This window comes from Solanum stenotomum, chromosome 3, assembly GCF_019186545.1.
Source record: "Solanum stenotomum isolate F172 chromosome 3, ASM1918654v1, whole genome shotgun sequence".
Lineage (NCBI taxonomy): Eukaryota > Viridiplantae > Streptophyta > Magnoliopsida > Solanales > Solanaceae > Solanum > Solanum stenotomum.
The window spans coordinates 22,058,458-22,081,804 of NC_064284.1; the positions used below are offsets into that span (position 1 = coordinate 22,058,458).

General features: G+C 32.8%; 3 protein-coding genes across 3 annotated transcripts; 2 read left to right on the top strand and 1 right to left on the bottom strand.

The window, feature by feature from the left end:
* The first annotated feature begins 2,561 nt into the window (after positions 1-2,561).
* LOC125858773 (serine/threonine-protein phosphatase 7 long form homolog) lies at positions 2,562-5,589 on the top strand. Its single transcript, XM_049538578.1, has 6 exons — positions 2,562-2,853; positions 3,028-3,133; positions 3,213-3,653; positions 3,831-4,128; positions 5,356-5,411; positions 5,557-5,589. Exons 2-6 carry the CDS (start codon positions 3,119-3,121, stop codon positions 5,587-5,589), a joined length of 843 nt encoding a protein of 280 aa, XP_049394535.1. The 5' UTR covers positions 2,562-2,853; positions 3,028-3,118.
* Positions 5,590-7,346: 1,757 nt separating this feature from the next.
* Positions 7,347-8,403, top strand: LOC125860626 (PLAT domain-containing protein 3-like). Its single transcript, XM_049540622.1, has 2 exons — positions 7,347-7,506; positions 7,824-8,403. The coding sequence occupies exons 1-2, from the start codon at positions 7,384-7,386 to the stop codon at positions 8,286-8,288; spliced, it is 588 nt and encodes a 195-aa protein (XP_049396579.1). The 5' UTR covers positions 7,347-7,383; the 3' UTR covers positions 8,289-8,403.
* A 3,688-nt stretch (positions 8,404-12,091) lies between these two features.
* LOC125859942 (protein DYAD-like) lies at positions 12,092-17,222 on the bottom strand. Its single transcript, XM_049539795.1, has 11 exons — positions 17,113-17,222; positions 16,229-16,288; positions 15,582-15,714; positions 15,280-15,398; positions 14,514-15,181; positions 14,033-14,416; positions 13,833-13,895; positions 13,663-13,744; positions 13,506-13,562; positions 12,470-13,168; positions 12,092-12,359 (listed from the first exon to the last, which is right to left on the bottom strand). Exons 2-11 carry the CDS (start codon positions 16,283-16,285, stop codon positions 12,141-12,143), a joined length of 2,481 nt encoding a protein of 826 aa, XP_049395752.1. The 5' UTR covers positions 16,286-16,288; positions 17,113-17,222; the 3' UTR covers positions 12,092-12,140.
* Positions 17,223-23,347: the final 6,125 nt, after the last annotated feature.

Sequence of the window (23,347 nt, forward strand, 5' to 3'; positions counted from 1 at the left end):
ATTAATAGTAAATTATCGGTGCAACCTATCATTAATATTAGGAAACTATTTGGACTCAAACTCAACAATTGAAGAGTTTCATCCTAGCATAATATTACTAGTGTGAATGTGTGATGATATATGAGCCTAGGATTCGTACTATGTCATTATGAATTATCCTAAAAATATTTATACGTAAACCTTCTTAGAATATACAATTTAAAATCTTGAAATAATCATATAGCCGCAAAATAATTAAATTCAATTTTTCTCTTTTTCTATTAAGAATTTTTTTCTTTTTATTTCTCATATTTTTACACTAAAAATGAAAGAAAAATAAATAATTAAATAAGAATAAAAAACTCAAATAATAATAAGCAAATAGATTTATAAGGGAGATATTTAAAAATTCAAACTAGCCATTGAATAAAAAAAATCAAAAAAGAAAAATCGTGTCTGAGAAAGATCAAATATATCTGAAACTTTACTAGAGAATCATATATACCCTTTACATTATTTTTTAAAAAATCAAAAATAAAAATAATTATGTAAAATTAATGTTTTCACTTTCATTAAATAAGAAGAGTATATGTGAGCCACTTTTATAAGTGTAGAAGTATATGTGAGTCACTTTTATAATAATGGTAAAGTTAAATTACAAAGTTGAGGGATATCAAGCCTTTTTCCCCTCATTTTTATATTGAAATCATGAGATATTTGTTGTGTTGGTATGTTAATTTGTTCCATGTCTATTGCTGTTAGGTGTGATATGAAAATTTATAGATTGCAATTAAATAGCAAGAGCAAGAACGAGTATAATAGGATTCGGATTAAGTTTGATTCAAGTTCATTACTATNATTTTTTAAATTTTTTACAAAAGTAGTATAAACGTACTTCATGGTAACGTTTTAGGTTATTTTTATTTTAAAAATTCAACGGAAGAAAAGCTGACGGATCTGACGATGTTAAATGAATAAACGTTACTATGAGTAACGTTTTAAGTGTAAAATGTTGCCCACATTTTTAAAAAAAAAAGTGAATTGTGGTCACGTGGACCTTTTATTCATTCATATCCACAAATGTCACCATCCAAACAAAACAAAAATACCAAAAGAAAATACAGAAGGAACTTTCCAAAATACATTGGTTAGTCCAAATCTACAACTATGGTGGTTTTGAGAAACCTTCTTCTTTCACTTCATCTCAGCCCTTTCAGCTTCTTTCCAGGTATGTGTCCAAGTCCATTTCCAAGATTTTGCAGCTACGAATCGAGCTCCCTGACGTTCTTGTTCCTCTCTTTGCAGCAAGGTAGTCACCCTTGGCGGCGATTGATCGGAATACCAACGACCCCAGCATCACTCAGATTCAACTCACTGGTGACTCGAGAGTTCTCAGTAAGCAATTTAATCTTTGTTGTGTTGTACTCCACCATGTCTTGTATCATGCCTTCTTTTCCTTAACTGTTATTGTTGCAACTAGACGGAGAGATCATCAATTTTATCTTTGAATCCCTGTATGAATGTTATATTTTATTCATGTGTATGCTCTGTTCACTGATTCTTGATTGGCCTAGTTCAGGTCAAAACCTAATTTCGTGGATAAACGGTAGCTCTTCTATTTCAAAATCAGTTTTGGGGATTTCTTGTTATATCGAGTTTCATGATAAATTATGGCTATAAATCTTTCGAAAAGCTTGGAATCAAGTTAGTTTTTCTGTGTTAGAGCCTTGAGGTATGTTTTTTTTTCCTTACAAAATAGTAGAGGGAATGCTTGAATTTTAGAATTTCTATCTTCTCGAATTTACATCGTTTTGGTTATATAGAATAATCACTCAAGAAATTCTGATTTGTATGTTGTGTTTTCATTTTGAATTGATGCATCTTGTTGATGCAAAGAGAAACAATGAAAAAAATGTTCATATGAAAATGGAATGGAAGACTATAATAGGTTGACCTGCAATCGGCCTCTACTAAAATTGAGTTCATTTTCCAAATTTTTAATGAAACATTAGGTGAAAGTACATTTATTTTGATTTGCTTGTAATATTTTGAACTAACATTAATATTTAATTTACTTTCATACGTGTTTTTCATTTTAATAGATACGTATATGGCTGGTTATAGTGCATACCAATTAGATCCCGGTCCGCTTGAACCGTCAGTATTAACTCAACAACTTACCTATAGGTCACGGGATATATGGGATGGAAATATTAATATGATTTTAAATACGAGGAGGTGTGATGGAAAATTTTGGGACCTCGTAAAGAAATATCCCATTCATCCACGAGTCTTAGAAGTAATTGAATTATCAGGATTATATGGTGTTTATAGATCAAATCGACCTAGTATTGATCGTAGCTTGATCACTTCACTAGTAGAGAGATGGCGTCCTGAGACCCATACGTTTCACTTTATGATGGGTGAGGCGACAATCACCTTGCAAGATGTAGAAGTGTTGTATGGCTTACCTGTGAATGGTGATCTAGTACTTGGTGATGAGTCGATAAGGACCATAGGGGATTGGCAAAATATTTGTCAAAGATTGTTAGGTTTTACTTCAACCGTAGTAGCCTCAAGGTAACTGCACTTAATGCACATATGCTCGAGCAACTACAGTTACATGACTTGGCAACACAAGATATGATCAATCAAATGGCTAGATATTACATGTTTTGGATGATTGCTGGTATGATGATGGCAGATACATCTGGCAACTATTTAAAGCTTATGTTCCTTCTTATGCTCGAGGATCTCAGTGTAGTTAGCTCTTATAGTTAGGGTAGTGCAACCTTAGCGTGCTTGTATCGCTTTCTCTGTAAGGCTTCACAGAGTAACCAAAATGAGATAGCTGGATTTCTACCACTACTCCAGGTATACTTAATAACTACATCAATTATTTATAAATATTTCTTCTAGTTTATAATCTCATAATTATATATTTATATATTATGTTTAGATTTGGGCATGAGAGAGAGTTACTGTCCTCAAACCTCAGGTAATAGCACAAAGGGACACCAAAAATAATTTTCTTGCTAGTTTACCTAGGGGTCCACGTGCTACTAGATGGTTTGCACATTTTAGTTGGACTGATACCACTAAGCATGTGTTGAAAGTTTTTAGGGATGCACTTGATTCCATGACAGAGGATCAGGTATGATGGTATACATGTTTTTTTTAATTTTTTTATGTATATATTGTAGTTGAAACTCATTTCTTTTCTCTTTATGTAGTTTATTTGGGAACCATATTCGGATGACTTAATTGAGAATCTTCCTGACTATTGTCGAATTGGACGAGACATATGGCGTGTTAGAGCTCCAATTTTTTGTTGGGATGTCGTCGAGGTTCACTTGCTTGATCGAGTTATGAGACAATTTGGATTGAAACAAACGATACCAACTCCATTTCTATTTGACGCCACACATTTTCACCATGATCGTAAGGGCAGACCAAATACAAATTGGAAGTTGGAGCATGCACAACGGTTGCCTTTTTGGTACCAACGACTTCAATATATTTGTGATGCACCGTTCAATCGTGAACCACTTCGATATGATGACCCTTACCTTATTTGGTTCAGACGCATTACTCGTCTTGTTATCGGTAATCCTACTCAGCGTCCTCAACAACAAGAACGTTATGTACCAAATTCAACGGCATATGAAACAATGGTATGTATTAGATTATGTGTGTTTGTGATTTATCTTTTGAGGATATATCAATGGCAGGGTAAATATTACTTCTTCTAAAAAAAATTGACTTGGAAAATTGTTACGTATGTTTTTTCTTAGAAAATATTATATAAGTGCTTCAGATTGATCTTTGTTTGAGCATCTGTTAGAAAAAAGAATCGAAAATGCTTGTTAGAAAAAGAATTGATCTTTGTGTATGTGCGTCATATTCATTCCATGGTTGATAGAGCGAGAGCACTTGGTGATCAGCCATCAATGGAGAATTTATACATATTTCGTGCAATGGTCCGGAATGAAGGAGAAAAATGCTTGACATATGTGCACGAGGCTGATAGGATTAATGTACAAGCCGATTATAGAAGAGATGAGGTACATGATGATCATTTACATTCCCCTGTTCGTAGGCGAGGAAAAGGTGGTGTTGCTGATAGGATGGCTCATGTTGTTGAGAAAGGTTATTTTAGCAAAATTATAATTATAGAAGCTTGTTTTAAAAGCGATAATTTATACTCTAAAAGGTTATTTATTCTATAAATAAGAGATAATTTATGTGTACTGACAATAAAATTATCTTATTAAATTGTTACACTAAAATTCAGTAAAATATAGATTTGTTGTTTTACCTGGCCTCATAATCTCTGTGACTATTATCAATATGCATTTGACTACTTGACCCTTCACCAAATCATCGATGACCATCCATCGACAATTGTTGGAATGGTGGTTGAACAATCGGTTCTACAAAATGAGGTTGATTGGCCGTGGTAAAGCCATAATTTTGAGCCAATAAATTCATGTGATAACCATGATGACCACTAACTTGAAATACAACATTTTGATCTGTTGATTTGGACTTTACATACATCTCCAAGACATTTATATCAATCTTATCCGCAAATTTTTGATGTATGAAAAGGAATTGTAACAAAGATTGGTCATTCTCAATTTTAAACTCAATGAACCTTGTATTGTTACCTTGAATTGAACATGGATATTTTCCAGAAATATCCATATAAATATTTTCCAGAAATATCCATATAAATATTTTCACTATTTGTTCCCATTTTCTCATGCAACAATCCAACCAATTCAACATAGTTAGTTGAGGTAGACATACTAATAATCATTCTAGCACATTCAGTATACCTAAATTCGTTCATATCCGTAATTATTTCGCCACCCCAATACAAAGCAACCATCACATTATGTTCAAAGCTCGTCATCTTTATCCTACACATAAAAATAAGATATTTTTTAAAAATAATATTAATAAATTAGAAAAATAATTTTAAAGCTATAGTAAGAACTTTACATAATATGATAAATTTGACTTATTTAATTCATACCTGATGAAGTTTTGTGAATATTATTTTAACAATGGGCAACACAAGTGTAAGTTTTGATGAATATTGTTGGAATATGCAAAAAATTCCTTACAACAACATTTATTTTATAATCACATGTGTTGTAACTAACAATCACGTTTTTAAGGTAAAACGTTACTCATAGTAACGTTTTACAGCTAAATTTGCAGGATTCGATTCTAAATTTGCAGGAGTCGAAGGCCCGTGATTGGATTCTTTAGAAACGTTACTCAGAGTAACGTTTTACACCTAAAACATTACTCACAGTAACGTTTTACGTGTAAAATATTACTACGAGTAACATTTTAAATTTGCAGGATTTCATTCTGAATTTACAGGATTAGATGTGATTGGATTCTCAATAAACGTTATTGTGAGTAACGTTTTACACCTAAAACGTTACTCACAGTTACGTTTTAGGTGTAAAACGTTCCTATGAGTAGCGTTTTAAATTTGCAGGATTGGATGTGATTGGATTCTCAATAAACGTTATTGTGAGTAACGTTTTAAATTTGCAGGATTTCATTCTGAATTTACAGGATTGGATGTGATTGGATTCTCAATAAACGTTATTGTGAGTAACGTTCTACACCTAAAATGTTACTCATAGTAACGTTTATTCATTTAACGTCGTCAGATCCGTCAGCTTTTCTGTCCGTTGAATTTTTATAATAAAAATAACCTAAAACGTTACTATGAAGTACGTTTATACTACTTTGGTAAAAAACTTAAAAAACGTATTAGTTAGGTGAATTGGTTTTAAATTCAGCTTACTTTGGTCAAAATTTCTTAATTTGTTCCATGTCTATTGCTGTTAGGTGTGATATGAAAATTTTATTTTAAGTGATATAGATTGCAATTAAATAGCAAGAACGAGTATAATAGGATTCGGATTAAGTTTGATTCAAGTTCATTACTATTTAAATTAATAACTTTAATTCGATTTAAGTTTTGAAATAGATGGTGTCTAGCTATTAATGATTTTTTTTCTTCTATCTAATAAAACGTGTGAAGCAAAGCTCAAATGAAATCGTCACCCTAGTGAGGCTATATATATTTTGGGATATGATGAAAATGGTAGGCTAACAAATTCTTGAATGAAGCTTAAAACTTTACCAAAAAGTAAAGCGATGTTACTCCCTCATTTTTTTAGCTTGGTATGCCACTTTTTTAAACGTTCAAAGACTTTGATAACTTGTATTTTTTTATTATTTTCTTCTTAAAAAGAAATATCCTTTAACAAAACTTTACATTTTCTTCAAAACAGGAAGCAAAAATCATTTTCATTAGCTTTAACATTTTATTCGAGAATGAGGAATAAACAATTTTTGGTTAACTTTGTACTCCCTTCACCCGAATTTATGTGTCACTTTTCGAATTCCGAAATTCAAACAAGTATATTTTTTATCGTAAATTTTGCATACATCTTTTAAATATTAGAAATTATCAATTATTGTGACTTATAGTTCATTTCACATAGTTTTCAAATATATAATATATTTTTTTCAAAAAACTAGATTTTTTCATATCCAAATTCATGGTCAAACTTAAATAGTTCATATAATATTAATATATTAGGTATATATAATAATAAAAAATATGTACATAGTTTATCGATTCGACTCAACTTGATTATTTCTTCAAATTTTTCAAATAACATCAAAATCAAATCAAATATTATCAAATTTTAAAAATATAAAATCAAACTAAATCAAAATCAAATACGATTAATTTATTTAATTCATTTGATTTGATTTGAATAGATTTTCACCTAAACCATGAATACTGTTTATGACAGCAGTGTCGATCTTCTTATCCTCACTAATTTTTAAATAAATTATGTTCAGATGGAGTAGGTGAACATTAATTAAGCAGTTTTTAAGTATGGTCTAAATAAATCTGCCCATGTGATGACAGAATAAGTGAATTAATTCATATTTACCTCAAAATTAATAGATTTTTTTAATCAACCCTCTTATTTTAAGAAAAGAAAGGGTAATAAAATTTACGTTTATGGACAGTTAAACTGCTATTTAATATTTACTAAAAAAGTAATAACTATTACTATTATATTGATATTTGTTGAGAATATAATTAACTAATAAAAGTGTGTTCCCTCTAATAACAACCGCTAATTCCAATTTAAAAGGGAAAAAAAAGGGAGTATTGACTTTTTCTTGGAGCAAGCTGTAATGACGCGGCCCCTTATAATGGAGTGTGGTACCACCACTGTGAGGAAGCCAATCAAAGAGAAAATGAGTCGTCTCCACTTGCTCANGGGGGGGGGGGGGGGGCGGCTATTGACTTTTTCGTAGAGCAAGCTGTAATGACGCGGCCCCCTTATAATGGAGTGTGCTACCACCACTGTGAGGAAGCCAATCAAAGAGAAAATGAGGAGTCTCCACTTGCTCATTGCTGTTGCTTTCACTTTCTTCCTTTCAGCTCATATTGCTGCGGCTGGTTCATCTGTAAGTCCCTCCCTCTTCATTTCATTTAATGCTTTTCCATCGAAACTCACTATTCATCATCTTTCTATTCCAACTTTTAGATCGATCGAGTTTCATTTTATTTGATTTGATTTCACTCCAATTGCTTTTCACTATTGATTGCATTGCTTTTCTAATACTATTGATTCATCATCCAAATTCCATTCCTCCGCCTGCTTTTTTTTTTCTTGCATTTTTAGATCCCTGCTCGTTGAGATCTGAATCTGTACTATTCATTTCATTACCCGTGAATTGATTCCTGAGTATTTGGACATTGATTAACAATGTACGTGTTGCAGGAAGAGTGTGTGTATACTCTGTATGTTCGAACTGGTTCAATCATAAAGGGTGGAACTGACTCCAAAATCAGCGTTACACTTGGCGATGCTTCTGGAAAATCAGTATGGATTCCAGATCTTGAAAAGTGGGGTTTAATGGGTCCAAATTATGATTACTACGAAAGGGGTAATGTGGATATCTTCACTGGTAGAGGCAAATGTCTTAGCACACCAATTTGCAGACTTAATGTTACTTCTGATGGATCTGGTGACCACCATGGATGGTTCTTGGATTATGTTGAGACAACTTTCACTGGTCCTCACATGCAGTGTAATCAAACCATATTCTATGTGGAACAATGGTTGGCTTCTGATGCACCTCCTTATGAGCTGTCTGTTTCTCTTGATGGCTGTAAAAAGAAGAGTCGGCATCATGCTAGGCGTTTTGTTGTCGGTAATAAGCCCATTAGGTCTGCTTCAGAATAGTTTTGGCTTGTTGTGAATTCACCATGAAAACGTGAAATAAGAGCTACTTGTGTGTTTTTGAGTGATAATACTCTGTTTTCCTTCCTACTTTGTTGAAATAAAATTTCTTCTTTAGACTTCCTTTCTTGTTTGTTTAAACTAAAAACTAACACATACTTCCATAATTATTTAATCAAACGATACTTGTAATAACTACGAGATTAGTTCTAGATACAACAATAGTTGTTCACTATATTATTTTGGATGATCAATAATATTTGTCCACATTATGAAATCAATAGATAATTTCACACTTGGGGGATGTTCGGTGTGAAGGATAACATCAAATAGTCTTGCGATTAAATTATAGTGCCATTTAATTTGTTGTTTGGTCGGTAAGTTCATGATAACTTATTCGGGATTAATAAATTAGTATCGGGATAAGTTATCTCTCTCATTGTGTGGTATAATAATCCCAGAATAACTTATTAGATAAATGACAAAGATATCCTTTAAACTTCTTTTATACATTGCTTTTCACATTCATGAAGGGTATTTTTATAAATAGATAATTTGTTCTTAAAATTTATGGAATGCATATTATTTTGAATATAACAAACCAAATATTCAATAAGAAATAATCTTACCATAACTTATTTCATCATAACTAATCTCATCATAACTTGTATTCAAACCAAAGGACTCCTTAGTTCCTAATTTATCGTTATCGTTAACTATAGTCATTTCTCTATTACATTTTTTAAGACATTATATTTAGTATATTCAAAGGTAAGATAGTAAAGTTACCATTTTATTTAGAGTTTTTTTAAGAAGTAAGTAAAATCAATAATGAACAAATATTATTGAACAAAAATTGTATATTCGAGTCAATTTCTTTCTGGTTCCAGGAGAAGAATGTATGGTCTCAAGATATACCTATTATACACTTTATTGACAACTAACTGAAAATATAAAGTGTGTCCACTCGCCAATGAGCAATGACATAGCAAAGTGACGAATTAACAGTGGACATGTAGCATTTGGGCCCAAAATAATGTTTAGAAATGAATTGTGAGGAAAAAAAACATTTATAAGGGTGGCCAAGTGGTTTAGGTTTGGGATTTTCATGTCGCAGGTCTCAAGTTCGGAACACCTTGCCAACGAAAGCAAGGAGTTTGCCTTCTGGGTCGAGCTCATCACACCAGGCTTGCCTGGTGTGGGTTACCTCTCTTGTGTGGTTTGCGAGCTATTGCGCGGGATTTCTACCTGTGCGCACCCAAAGGATAGCGGCTGCGGGTTTTCCTTGTCATATCTTTCATTCTGGCGAACATTTGCCATGGTGGATACATAGCATGCAGGTACAACTGTTGGAAGAACAGAGGAAACTTGATGCAAATGCTATCTGATTTAATGTTGTCAAGTACTGCCTGCATGTATCTTATCTCATGTTCATTAATTTTCTTTATGGACGTCAGACTTGCATTTAGGAGCAAAACATTTTTATGCACTACTGAGAGTCCCAACATTGATGCCAGATAACAATTGAATAACACTTTGGTGCTAGTCATGAGAACTTGAACTAGTCTATGTTGAAGATTTTGGCTTTGCTTACCTTTATTTGTACGGTACACATAATACTTGGTTCTATATCCCTGAAACTTGAGTTGAAGAAATCTATCCATGCAAAAGCCAATACCTTGTCTGTTGTATTTGCTTCCATTTCTATTATACATGTTGAGTTCTCCCTCAACTAGCAGCACATATATATTGAACAATCCAATGATCATAGGTGCCTTTACTTTGAGAAGAACAAAAAAAATAAAGAAATTGGACTACAAGGTAGGTACATGCAGGCTAGATAGTTATGTTGACCATTATTATGAATAAGAAATTATTTACAATACTCCTTTTTGGGGTTGAAATGCTAAATGAGCAGCAAGAAATGGAAGCAATTGATACAATTAAGAGGCACTCTTTCATATTTTCAGCTTCTACCCCGGTGCCTGTAATTGCTGCTGTGCTGCCCATGGTGAATCTATTTATCAGAATGGGAGATTATGTTATTTCTCATATTTGAGGCCATCTTACTGATCAGAGATCACAGTATTTGTTTTAGTATCTCATCTATTAGCAGAGAGAAGTGGATACTTTCTCCATCCTTCCTTGCTATTTTTTTTTTACTTAAATAATGGTGATATTCAAACCAGTTTGCATAAACCTCAACTATTTTTCCATACCGGCCACTAGTGCAGGCATCGAGTAACTCTTCCCACCAAAGCTTAGATGGGTGGGGAAAAATCACCTTTTTTTTCCTCTGGTGTAATTAGCACAGGAAATGTATGAGTATCTAGTACTTTAAATGTCCATATTTGTAGACAAGATTTTCTTATCCTAGATGGAAAAAAGTAATGGAAACGTTACCTATTAAAGATGAATATGGGCTGAAAAACTGAACTCCGAGTTTATTTATACATTGTTAATGATGTAGCTGCTGTTGTGGCAAAAAAGGAGATGTGGCGTAGAAGACACTATTTGGAATGGAATGCAAGATTTCCATGATTTAACGGGACAGGTGCTCTCATTTCCTTTCTAGTGAGAAATGCAGCGAGTGACGACTACTTGGCAAGCTATTAGAGGTTACCTATCTTACCTGTTCCACTCTCTTAGTCTTAGTCCGGCATGGTCTCTCTTTTAATTTGTTAATAACTGTCTCAATCATTTTCTTAACCTGACTTTCACTCTTTCACATAACTGCTACAATGTCTCCTAAGGTCTGTAGCTCTCTGACGTTGGTGATAACTGAAGTATTTTTTATGGTAGTTCTGTATTGCATTACTTTCTTTATACTCTGTAATCCGTGTTTTGTACTTGGTTGTGTGGAATTTTTGGTTGCTTTCTTGCAAATTTCCTTTGTTTTCGCGTAACTTTGAATGGAGATTTCCTCGATATCCTACACATACATTTAGATATTTTGTACTGTTGAACTCAAACTAACTCAGGTTAAGGATAACACTTCACACATATTCTCGACGTAGTCAACTTCAGTGACATCGGGTTCTACTGCACCAGCTGGAATGCCCGTCTCTAGTTATATTTATTTGTATCTGTATATATATTAATATGAAACGCAACTATTAAAGACATTTATATGCACAAGAGTGACTTTTAATGTCTATATCATTGAAATATATACAAATTTAGCAGGTTTTATTTTTTGTACAATAAATATGCAATTAGTGAAACTGATGCCTTCTTGTGCATTTATTTACATGTTTTTTGCCCCTTCTGAAAAGATGAAATCTAGCAGTTAGTGAAATTCAATTACAACTGCTATTTTTGGCACCCCATTGATGAAGGGTATGAAGTCTGTTCTCAGTCACTTGCTGGTTTAAATGACAAATTTATTGCCATAAATCATTGCGTACTCATTTTGTCAAAGTGTTATTTTAATTCAAATCAGATATTTCTTCTACTGTAACTCGAGCATAGATATGAAATGCTCAACTATGTTTTCTTTACATGCATCATCTACTGGTTCAACCCAGCAAAAAAAAAGATGCCTTGAATGCCTTGTTTTCATTATTTCTGTTAATAATAATCTCATCATACAACAGTTGAGACGTAATGTACTAGATACCTGTGTATTTTCAACAATTCAACTATGGAAAGAAAAAACAGCAGATCAATTTTTCTATTACGTGGGATAGGGAACACGAATATACTGAGAATTAAACATACACTTATCGTGTGATAGATTCCACTAGAAAAGCAACTCGATTGAGGCCAAAAAAAAAAACAGCATCTTCAACTTATGCTTAAGAAACAAGGACCTAATAGTCTTAGTTACTACTACTAGTACTCTATTTAGTTCCCCTAAATGATGGACTCATCTGAGGCAGTGTTTCTTGGAGTAGCCAGAACTAACCAACTAGCAGCTCCCTGGGGCAAGGATGTGGCAGATGAAGAACAGCATTTGCTTGCTTGTTGATGACCGTACTCCTTCCTGCTGATGCTAACCTGGCTAGCCCTGTCATCCCCTGAAGCTTGCCGTGCTTTACTCATCTTGACTCCCTTCACCGGAGAGGAGAATGTCTTGAGTAACACACACAGAGAATTAAAGTGGCATTCAATTATCAAGAACATAAATAGTTAATTAGATTGAGTGCAGACTGAGAGATAGAGATAGGAGACGTGATACTCACATGAGGTGTGACAGTGGTTGTCGTGGTTATAGTTTGTCTTGATGTTGGGGCTTGGCGAAATCCCTTACCAATGTTATGAGGGACATCATTTAAGTTGATGAGAGTAGTTTTCTTGTTTCCAGTTGAGTAGTTCATCATGTTATCCCCAGCTTCATAGCAAGTTTCACTAGATATGGTGGAGACAGTAACAGTGACTGCTCGTCTTTCAGGGACAGGCTTGACAGGGGAAGCTGGGTTGTTGTTATGAAAATTATTAGTGTAAGGCAGCAATGAAGGAGGAGCTATGGCAGTAGAAGAAGAGACTGAGGGTGGTGTTTGGACCATATGAAGATCTTCAACCTGGACCACAACCTGAGGGGACATGTTACAACCACTACTCTTGCGGACCATGTTTGGCCAAAGGAAACTACCCTGGGGTTTGCACAGTCTGAAGCCACTCTTAAGCCTTTGTATCTTGGCAGCTTTTCCCTCAGCTGCTGGGGGAGTATTTTTTGCTTTTCTGGGGTTAATTGCTGTTAGCTCCTTGCTCTGATCATTTGATCTCTCCATTGCTACATCTACTGCTTGCAGTCCCTGTTTCTCACTTCCTTGTTCCACTTCCTTTCTCTTAACTTCAGCAAATTGTTCAGCCGACATCATTAATGTCGTGATCGCCTTATCTTTTTCTTCCAGTTTAGACACCAGGTTCAGAAACTTTTCCTGTATTCATCACCCAATTAACATTTAACAGTCCACAGAAATTATTAGTACTAAAAATATCACCACTTCTACAGTACCATGAATCTCTACTTCCTCACTAATCAAACATAATTAATCCACTCTCTTTCCCCGTCATCCTAACCAGAAATAAAAACTCACAGAACCATAGAGGGGAAATCGTGCATTTTTTGATGTATTAGATTAGAGACATCAGAAATGATTGAGTTGGGTATCTCAAATGTGAGTTACAACATAATATGAAACTATGGAAGTGTGAATTGCATCTAATTCCATATGCAAGGCAATAACATACATATAGGTTGATCAATTAGAATACCTCCATTTTTGCCATGAAATCTGAATTGGCTATCATCAATTGTTTCTTGCACTTTTCCTGCCACAGAAACAGAACATGAAGTATAATTACCAAACGGGTTCAGTTTTAATTTGGAAACCACTCAAATGACAAACTTTTGGCTTTTGGAAATAAATACCATTGATGGAATAGCTTTCCTTGAAGTCTCAATAGCTTTGGTTTCTTGTTGCTTCTTCTTCAACTCAAGCTCCTCAATCTTTCTGCTCAAATAAAAACACAGCCATCGATGTTTATATATCACCAATGTAAAAGCTTAAAATTACAGTATAGAATCACCAGTACATTCACCTTTTCAGCTTTCCAACTTCTACTTCCAACTGTTTCTTGGAAATCACCATATCCTCCCAGTCTCTGTTTTACGACCAACATTGACAGATACAACAAAATCATCAGAGCTCGACAAGAACAACCATAAAACAAACTTTTTTCTTTCTGTGACACGGACATGCACTTTGAAAACTAGTGTATTAATAGCATTTTCAGCTAACCTTTTGAGTACAAAAATCTCATTTTTCAGGTGCCTAAATTCCTGGGCACAGACAGGGTGTTGAGTGGGGGAGTCTCCAAGCTCCCAACCAGGTGGGGGAATCCAATAAGGATCATTAACACCGGCCTCCTTCCTGATGTTAACTAGGTCAGAACTCTCCAACCAATACTCCATTGCACCCTCAGCATTGTGGCGGCGGCGAAAACGTTCAGTTCCTCCAGGTGCTATCTTACCGGCCATGTGCTTGAGCAGATGATCCAACAGGCCGGTATCTCCAATGCTCTTCCGTGCCTCTGCTCTCAACTCTGGCCGCAGAATTGGATTAGAAGCTGTTGCACCCTTTGCCTTCATCACCTCCATTAAGTTCTTCTCCGCTGACTTGTACCTTGAGTGAAGACATTAGAAATTAATGACAGAATTGTTTTTTTCCTGAAACTACAATACATAGAGGAATAATGCAATGGATCAGTAGCTTTACTTACCTCTCTGTTGACCAACGGTCTTTGGGGTCTTTGTATACTGTCAACTGCCTGCATTTGTTTTTCTTCTGCCTTTGAATCTCAATCCTTGTTTTCTTTGCCTGTTTCTCTGTAGTTGCTCTTAAGCTGTATCTTTTTCTCTTCAGGTTCCTGTTAGTCTTCTCTGTTACAGCTTCCTCCTCTGTTTCTTCATCATCTTCCTGCTTTAATGATTCAGCGACGACTTCATCCTCTTCCTCTTCATCCTCCTCCTCATCATCTTCTTCAGATTTTGCAGGTACTTCCACCTTTGGAATTTCATCTCCTTGAACGAAACTGGAAGAAGACTTGGTGTTGTTGCTTTCTTCATGTCTCCCCAGAAACTTGACTTGGCGACGTATCCCCCATGTAACCATTCCATTGACCTTGAGCTGAGAGAAGCAGGCTCCACTCTTTGGGAGAACACCCAAATTAGTCGAGTTCATCAACCAGAAGCTATGAAGATGCTTCTTCTCCGCAAACTCAAGAGAAGGAACTTGACGAAGAAGCACTTTATTAGCCAGAGCTGTTCCCATGACAAACTTCTCGTCAAAAGCTGGATACATCTCCCGGGTGCTATTGCTGAAATATGTCTGTAGTGACTCCAAGCTCGGGAACCTGACTGCCACATTCAATGCAGTTGTCTCGCTCACCTGATCATCAAAAAATTAAAAAAAATGAATATATAGCCGTTTATAAAACGTGACGTATATAACATGATCAGGGATTAATTAATTAATATTCTCTTCACCATAGCTACTCGGATGGACTTGAGTTGAACTGGAGTTCTTGGAGGCAAAAAGATATGATCAATCTCGTAAATAGAACCTATCTCAATGTTCATCTTGGCACCCAGACTTTCATCATCGTCTGCTAAAAAGTGGAAAAAAGTATAATCATGAGAATACATTTTCCGAGAAACCCAAAGTCGATCGTCTAATTAATTTGAAAGAGTAAAATGGAGTATAAAAGGTTGATTCAGATGCGGCTAAAAATATAGTACTCCACTACTACTAGTGCAGCAAAAAGAGAAGAGAGAGAGAGAGAGAGTACCGTGGCGTTTTAGGGTAGAGTGATTTTCTGATGTGGGCAGAAGTGGTTGGTTTTCATGTCTGGCCAAAGCTGGTACTGTAGTGTCTGCACCAACGACACTGCTTTGCTTTTGCCCTTTCTGGTAATCCATTTCCTGTACCATATAATAAAGCTGTAATATTGTAATATGAACACCACCACCCTTATCCTTCATTCTCTACAATATATATATACTATAATATAACACACGTACTCTCAATTTAATTACCTCTCTCTATATATAATATATAAATAGTTTAAAATAAAATGTTTTTAACGTACCTCAAATATATTAATTAACATGCATAATAAGCTAGTAATTAAGTTTTTTCTTCGTTCCACTCATGCGGGTTATATTTAAAATCATCATCAAGAAGATTTCTTTTTTGTCTTTTTTGCCGTCACGGTATAATATGAGTAGTATATTAATTACATGCACGCACTTGCATTGAAAGCTAGAGTACTTTTTTTAATTGGCGCGTGGACTTTTTATAGCGCGTGTAACAGAAAAAGGAAATACTATTCAGATACTGATTCCATTGTCTGCTACAGAAACCATTCCGTCCCTGATCCGAAAGTGCGCAACATTTTAGAGAGAGAAAATGTGCAAGTAGAGAGAGAAAGCTTACGATATTAGCTTGAATGATTTTTCTGGATCTTTTTCTGTAGTAAGTTTCCATTGTCATTATCTGTAAACGCAAAATATATGAGCAATTAATAGCGCTAATGATTGATTTGCATTAAAAGTTGGGAGTTTTTGGGGTTCAAATTCAAAAAGTTGATGAACTGCTGTCATTAGGGTTTTCCAGAAATGAAGAATTCCATGTATAGTAATGCATTAAACAAAGCGGCTGAAAAGCAAAAAGATCAAAAAACTCAAACAGATATATACCCAGACATGAACTGCGCTATCGCAGTCTTCCAGTACACTCACCATGTTTTCTCTCCTATATACGCCAATTTAATTTATGTATATTCATCCAACACAAATTAAACGAACTGATAAAAAGTGAAAAAAAAACCCAGTTCTTTTTGAGTAAACTGATCGATCAGAAAAAAGCTGTAAACTTACGGAAAAATCGCAGATTACTGATTCATACTCATATCAAAACAAGACGAAAAACAAGAAGAAGTAATCTTTTTGTTTTTGTTTTGGAGATTATAGCTTACAAAGATAATAAACACATGAAAACAGTTGCGATTTCAAAAGTAACTTGATCGATCCAGTTTCTAGAACTAAAACTTCATAATTTTTTTTATCTAGCCCTAGATCAACTCCATTTTTCATTTTTTTTCCCCGAGAAAACAACAAGCTAGCTAAGATGGTTTAATTTCTTGGAAAAAAATCCAAGCATGAAAAGAAAGAAACCCTAACTATCATCCCTAGCACGTCTATACAAACACACAAACACCACATACACAGAGATCACATGCATGTGAAACAGAAAAAACTATAAAAAAAGAAGAAGAAGATGTAAACAATGAGAGAAAATGAAAAGCTTGTTTTTCATACCTGTGTATCTGAAAAGGAACAGGAACCCTAGTTATGGAGGAAATGCGTACTGTATTGGTTTTTGATGGATATATATTGTTGAAAACTGCGATGATGAATGTGAAAGTGAAGATCTTTATGATTTTTCCAAGTATATTTGCGAAGCTAGCTAGCTTGTGGAAGAAGAATGTATAGTAGCAAGTTGAAAATGTGCAAAAATGGAGTTGAATGAAAAGGAGTTATTTGAAGCAGTGGTGAAATTGAGCTTGCACAGAAGAGAGAGAGGGGGCCAGAAGATAAAGTAACTGATAATTGCAACGGCGATCACCGGTGCATGTTGCTGCTCACGTGCCCTTTTGCACAGTGCAAATTTTGGTCCCCCACTCTGTTAAAATGACCTTCTTACCCCTACGCGCTACTGGGTTGTTCCTTTTCTGTTTCTTCCAGATGTTTCTATTCAGTATTCGCTAATGGAAACCAAAATTTAACCTTGCCGAAAAATGAACTTTATTATCTAAATTTATATGTCACTGTTCAATTGGGCATAAATTTAAGAAAGGAAATGATTGGTTTTGAATCATGTGATCTAAACAAGTTTAAAATATTTATGTGATCATAAATTATTTCATTTATAAGAATGAATGATTTTAAAAATAATTTCTAAAATATATATGTGATCATAAATTATCTTATTTATAAGTATGAATGATTTTAAAATTAAATTATTTTTAAATATAAAAACATGATTTTTTTTGGGAACATATTGAAAAAAAGAAAATGTGACATATAAATTGAATTCAGAGCTCAGGATAATTCCTCTTTTCATCTAAATTCATATTGTTCAACTACTTCTTTGAGTATTATTTATTCCTTGAATGTTAATTCGCTATAATTTTATTATTTGGTCAATCCAATCTACGTATCTTTAAATTACGTGTATAAATTCATGCCGTAACGTTTAAGAATAAATAAAAATTGAGATTGCTCAATAGACGATAGTTTTGAAAGTATAGTTATTAAAATGAGGTAGTGGCTAGGAATGATAATTAAATGAAACATAAGTTGTGTATGATAATTACATAGCATATATTTGTCAATCCATGTAATTTTTCCATGAAGAAACATATACATTGGGCATGAACCAGTGACCCGGAAGGCCCAAAGTAATATGAATAGCTCTCAAGTTGGGCCTTCATCTGCAATACATTGGGCCCACTCTAACAAGGAGTAACTAAGGCTTGGGAGTACCAATAGTCCAATATGTGTTCTACCATTAGGGCTTCCATTTAAAGTGTAGCCACAAGTTGCATGTATTTAAAACATAGCCATAACTTAAAATAGCGAAAGAGATTTACATCATAACACTTGCCTAATTGCAGTTCAAGTTCAGGCTTTAAATTAATATCCTAATTATAGAGATGTAATTTTGTGATAAACCATGAAAAGCAATGCAACAATAATTTTTTTACCATAATATTTTATATTCTCACAGTGTTTGGCCATGTGATATGATATCATAATATGAAATCATGAGATGAAAATGAAGTTTTGTTTGGACATGCGATATGAAAATTTTGTGTTGTATATTTTCTCATAACACATAAGAATCTCATAAGTTGTAAAACTATTAAAATAGCCCCAATTGTTTATTCAATGTTACCAACTAAATAATATTTAAAATACATCACCAATTTTTGTCCTTTTTCATATTAAATTGCTTTAAACATTTTCATAAGTAGCCGAAAGAGAAGTTTTTTTTTATTATGAAAAAACAAAAAAAGTATTACACCCTCCGTTCTTATTTATATTCACCAAATCAATTCCCACTTTATCATTTATATTCACCAAATTTAAAGTAATAATAAATTTTATGTTGGGGAGAATAATAATTTTAAAAAAGTAATGATGTGATTATAAATTTTATTTATATATGAAATAAATAGTTAGTAGATATAAATGTGGGGTTATTTTAACAAAATATAAACTTATGGGTAAATTTTTGTATTTAAAAAATCTCAAATCATGATATGAAATTTCCATATCATGATTTTTGAAGAATATGGTATTACATCTCATGATATGGAATTATGAAATAAAATCAGCGTGAAATCATATGTTCAAACGTTGATTTCATATCGTGATATATTTTATCGCATGATCAAGCACCTACTTAGTATCTACATGTTAATTATAGTATAATGAATAAGTTTGACAATAAAGCAAGTGGAACTGTATTAATATTGGCCAAATTGGGAGCGTGTTCGCACATCTTCACAACATGTCACACCACTTATATCACAAATTTCCAAAGGTCAAAGCATTTTTAGAAGCTTTCAACCTAGCCAATTCAGAGACCTCTGAATTGAAAAATCTACTTTAGATAAGATAATTTTAAGATATAATAACCTTCAATAATTGATTGTTTTTTTTTGGGTAAATAATTAGTACTGTAGTTAATATGAAGAATGATAAAGTATACTAAGCAGAAGATTGTCGCATATTCAAACAATAGTAGTCGAAGTGATTTGTGAATGCGACTAGGGAGTTTCCCTTTGTAGTTGGTTTGGACGTGATTTTGAATCAGATTAATTTGAAGAATATGCATTTTGAATATCAAAAGTTTTTATTTTTATTTTATAAATATGAAAATGTGATAATTTGTGAAAATTATCAGAAAACTTGTCAATTCTTATATATATAATCTTATCAAATGAGCAAACTACATTTCATATCCTAAGACGTTGCATTAATAAATCACATATCTCATTCATGTTTTATAAATCGGAAAAGGGCCTAAAATACCGTTGAACTATTGGAATTGATACAAAAATACCTTTTGTTAACCTATTGGCTCCATAATATCCTTAATGTCAATCTTTACGGCCTTATTACAAACAGTCTCATTAGCAAATATAATTAGAGTCTTCATTTAATACGTGACACCCTGTGATTCGTTGAAAATTAATTAACCTAAATAAATTAAATCCCAATCCAAACCCGGATCCACCTATCAATCACAAGCAGCCCGAATTTCTCTTACGTTTTTGTCCGTAGAAGCAAGTCATCAACATATCATCAAGGTCGGAAATTTGTGATAGATGAATCAATTTTCGATAAAAATTATGAAGAAACTAATGGTCACTTTCTACCTCATATAAAAATTCTCGATCACGATCTCCAAGATTCAACAAGTCCCTTAAATATGCATAGTTATTGATTCGATTGATCTAGATATGAATGGGATATTGACACTTCAATTCAACAACTATACAATAATATGTATGAAATGCAAAGACTCAAATTATTCACGAGTCAAGAATTGATTATGAACTAATATACTTTGTCGATGATGATTTTAATTTGGTAGAGTGGACATTAAGAAAGAAAGAGGTTTCTCATGAAAACAATGTATACAATAGTGAGAAGTTTGATAAAGTTAAAACATATCTTGCAGGTCCCGAAAAATGTTTGTTCCGCAAAGGGAAGCACCCTCAAATTGATTCTCAAAAATCTAACAAGCCACCAAGAGCAAGGAGCAAGTCTTTTTTTTAAAAAATAATTGGGAATTTGAAAAATCTTAGCTATGTTCATAAAGAATGAGAAGAATTCTCCATTACAGAAGGAAAGTGAAAATGGACATGGTTTATAATGGATTTTCTAAATAAGTGCTTGTGATTACAGACTTTCAAATACGCATAATTTTACAAAGATTCAATAAATCAACAATATTAACTAGGTACTTTTTCTTAATGTAATTTTCTCATATGGCACAAACTATCTCTTCATGACGAGAATGTCTCTTCTTCTTCTTCTTCTTTTTTTTTTTTTTTTTTGATAAAAATTTAAATTAATAATTCTTTATTTACAAAATATAAACTTATGAATCAGTATTTGAATTATAAAATCCTACTTAAAAGGAGGAAAGGCCACTCCTCCTTAAACGTGCTGTTTAATTTGTAAAACTTGCAACTAGCATTATTATAATAGTGTGAATTTAGCTATACTAGTACACTATATTATTGGGATTTCTAAGTCCCATCAAGTGCTGCTTAATTTGGCAATATCATGGATTTTAAGTTACAAAGATATTTCCTTTTTCCCCTTCTTGGTCTTTTGGCTATCACCCTTTTAACTCACTGCAGCCAACCAGTTTTTGATGATCAATCAGGTAATTAATTAATACTGAAAATTTTTAATTTCTTCTCCTAAAAAAATGCTAAAACGTTTTCTTCTTCTTTCAGGATTCGTGAGTATCGATTGTGGATTACCAGAAAACTCAACCTATACTGGCAGTATGTTTCCAGTAACTTACACGAGCGATGAAATGCTCATAAACACGGGTGTAAATGCACGTCTATTGCCTAAATTCATTTCCAATGATACAGAAATTTATTTAGAGACTGTTAGAAGCTTTCCACGAGGGAAAAGGAACTGCTACAACCTAAGATCATCTAAAGACAAAGATAGCAAATTTCTAGTACGTGCCATTTTCATGTATGGTAACTATGATAATAAAAGTCATGTACCAAAGTTTGATTTGCATATTGGTACTGAGCTTTGGGATACAATTCAATTGGATAATTCCTCTCATGTAGTCACAAAGGAGATTATACATGTTTTTTCTACGAATTATACCAACGTATGCCTCGTAAATACGGGCAACGGGACACCTTTTATTTCAGCGCTGGAGCTACGACGATTCAGAAATACAATGTATCCCTCTGAATATGACATATCGCTGGAGCTTAAAATGCGTTACAATTTTGTTTCCGGTACTGCGCCATTGAGGTAAACAAAAAATTATTGCTTCTTCATTTCTTTCGTTTTATTTTAGGATTTACAAGCCTGCCTTAATGGATTGAATTTATTTCCAACTTTGCTTACTACTGTACTTGTTATGAAAAGAATTAAAATAAAGTTACTTATTAATATCAATAATTACTTTAATAAAAGAATTTTTTTATTAATCACATAATTTCATAGAAGAAAAGCTATGAAAAATATTTAAGTTAAATATGAAATTCATTAAGAAATCAATATATGTGAACTTCTGAAAGTTAAATATTAAAAATAAATTTCATAGAGAAAAAGAGAAGGTAATATTAGAATTACTGAAATGTAAACTTAAGATGTGATCATTTTTTTCTTTTTTATTTGGGATCTTTCTTAGTATAATTTATCTATATTTATGTAAACTTGAAATCTGATCGTTCTTTTCTGCTTCTTTATAATCTTTTTAATTATATTCTTACTATAATTTTTCGACAATGTGTAAACTCAGATTTCCATTAATAGTTATTATCCATGACTACATCGTTAGCCAACACTATTTTTAATCATTATCCACAATTACTATTACTTGTTGTTGTCATCACCCAATCATCACATATTTTAATTATTTTTATTGTACAATATTAGATTAATTTAATGTTTGATTAATAACTTTTTAATAATAAAATTTTAAATAAAAATAAAGTTTACATATTTAAATGATGAAAAATAACAATCTTAATTAGTTAGTTTACATATCTTAATATATTATTATTATTATTATATATAGGTTCAGATATCCAATTATTTTTGGGACAACTTATATTGAGAAAACAAAAGAATGTAAAATTTAAAAATAAACATAAAAGAGAACAAAAGAGAGAATTAACTACACAAAAAAGATTTTAAAAAATGACACATACAAATTCCTATTTCTTTTAATTTTGCTTGGCTTAAACACAAAAATATTAAAAAGTATATTTCACATTTTAAATAAATATTACATTCAATATAATAATTCCTAAGAATAAAGAGTCACAGTAATTAAGAGGGTTAACAATGTGGCTTTGGACTTGTTTGTAACATAATAAGAGTAATATTTGTACATTATTACACTAATAAAGAACATTAATTATAGAAAATGAAAAGACAATCAAATTAGAGTTATTAAGACAAATATTTTATTATAAGTAAATAGAAAGCAAGGATACCAACTGTATTTTTAAAATTATAAATTAATCGCAATTTTGAAATAACTTGAGAACTCCTGAAAAACAACAAATATGAAAAATATAAAGACTGCAACTTGATTTATTAATAAACAACTTGAAATCTCCTAGAAAACAACAAAAATGAAAAATTTAAAGACTGCAATTTTACACATTAATAAATAATTTATTTTTAATAAAACCAATTGTATTTCTTTAAGTAGCATATCAATATCCATTTACTCATTTCCTGCTTCTATGTTTTAAAATATTATAGC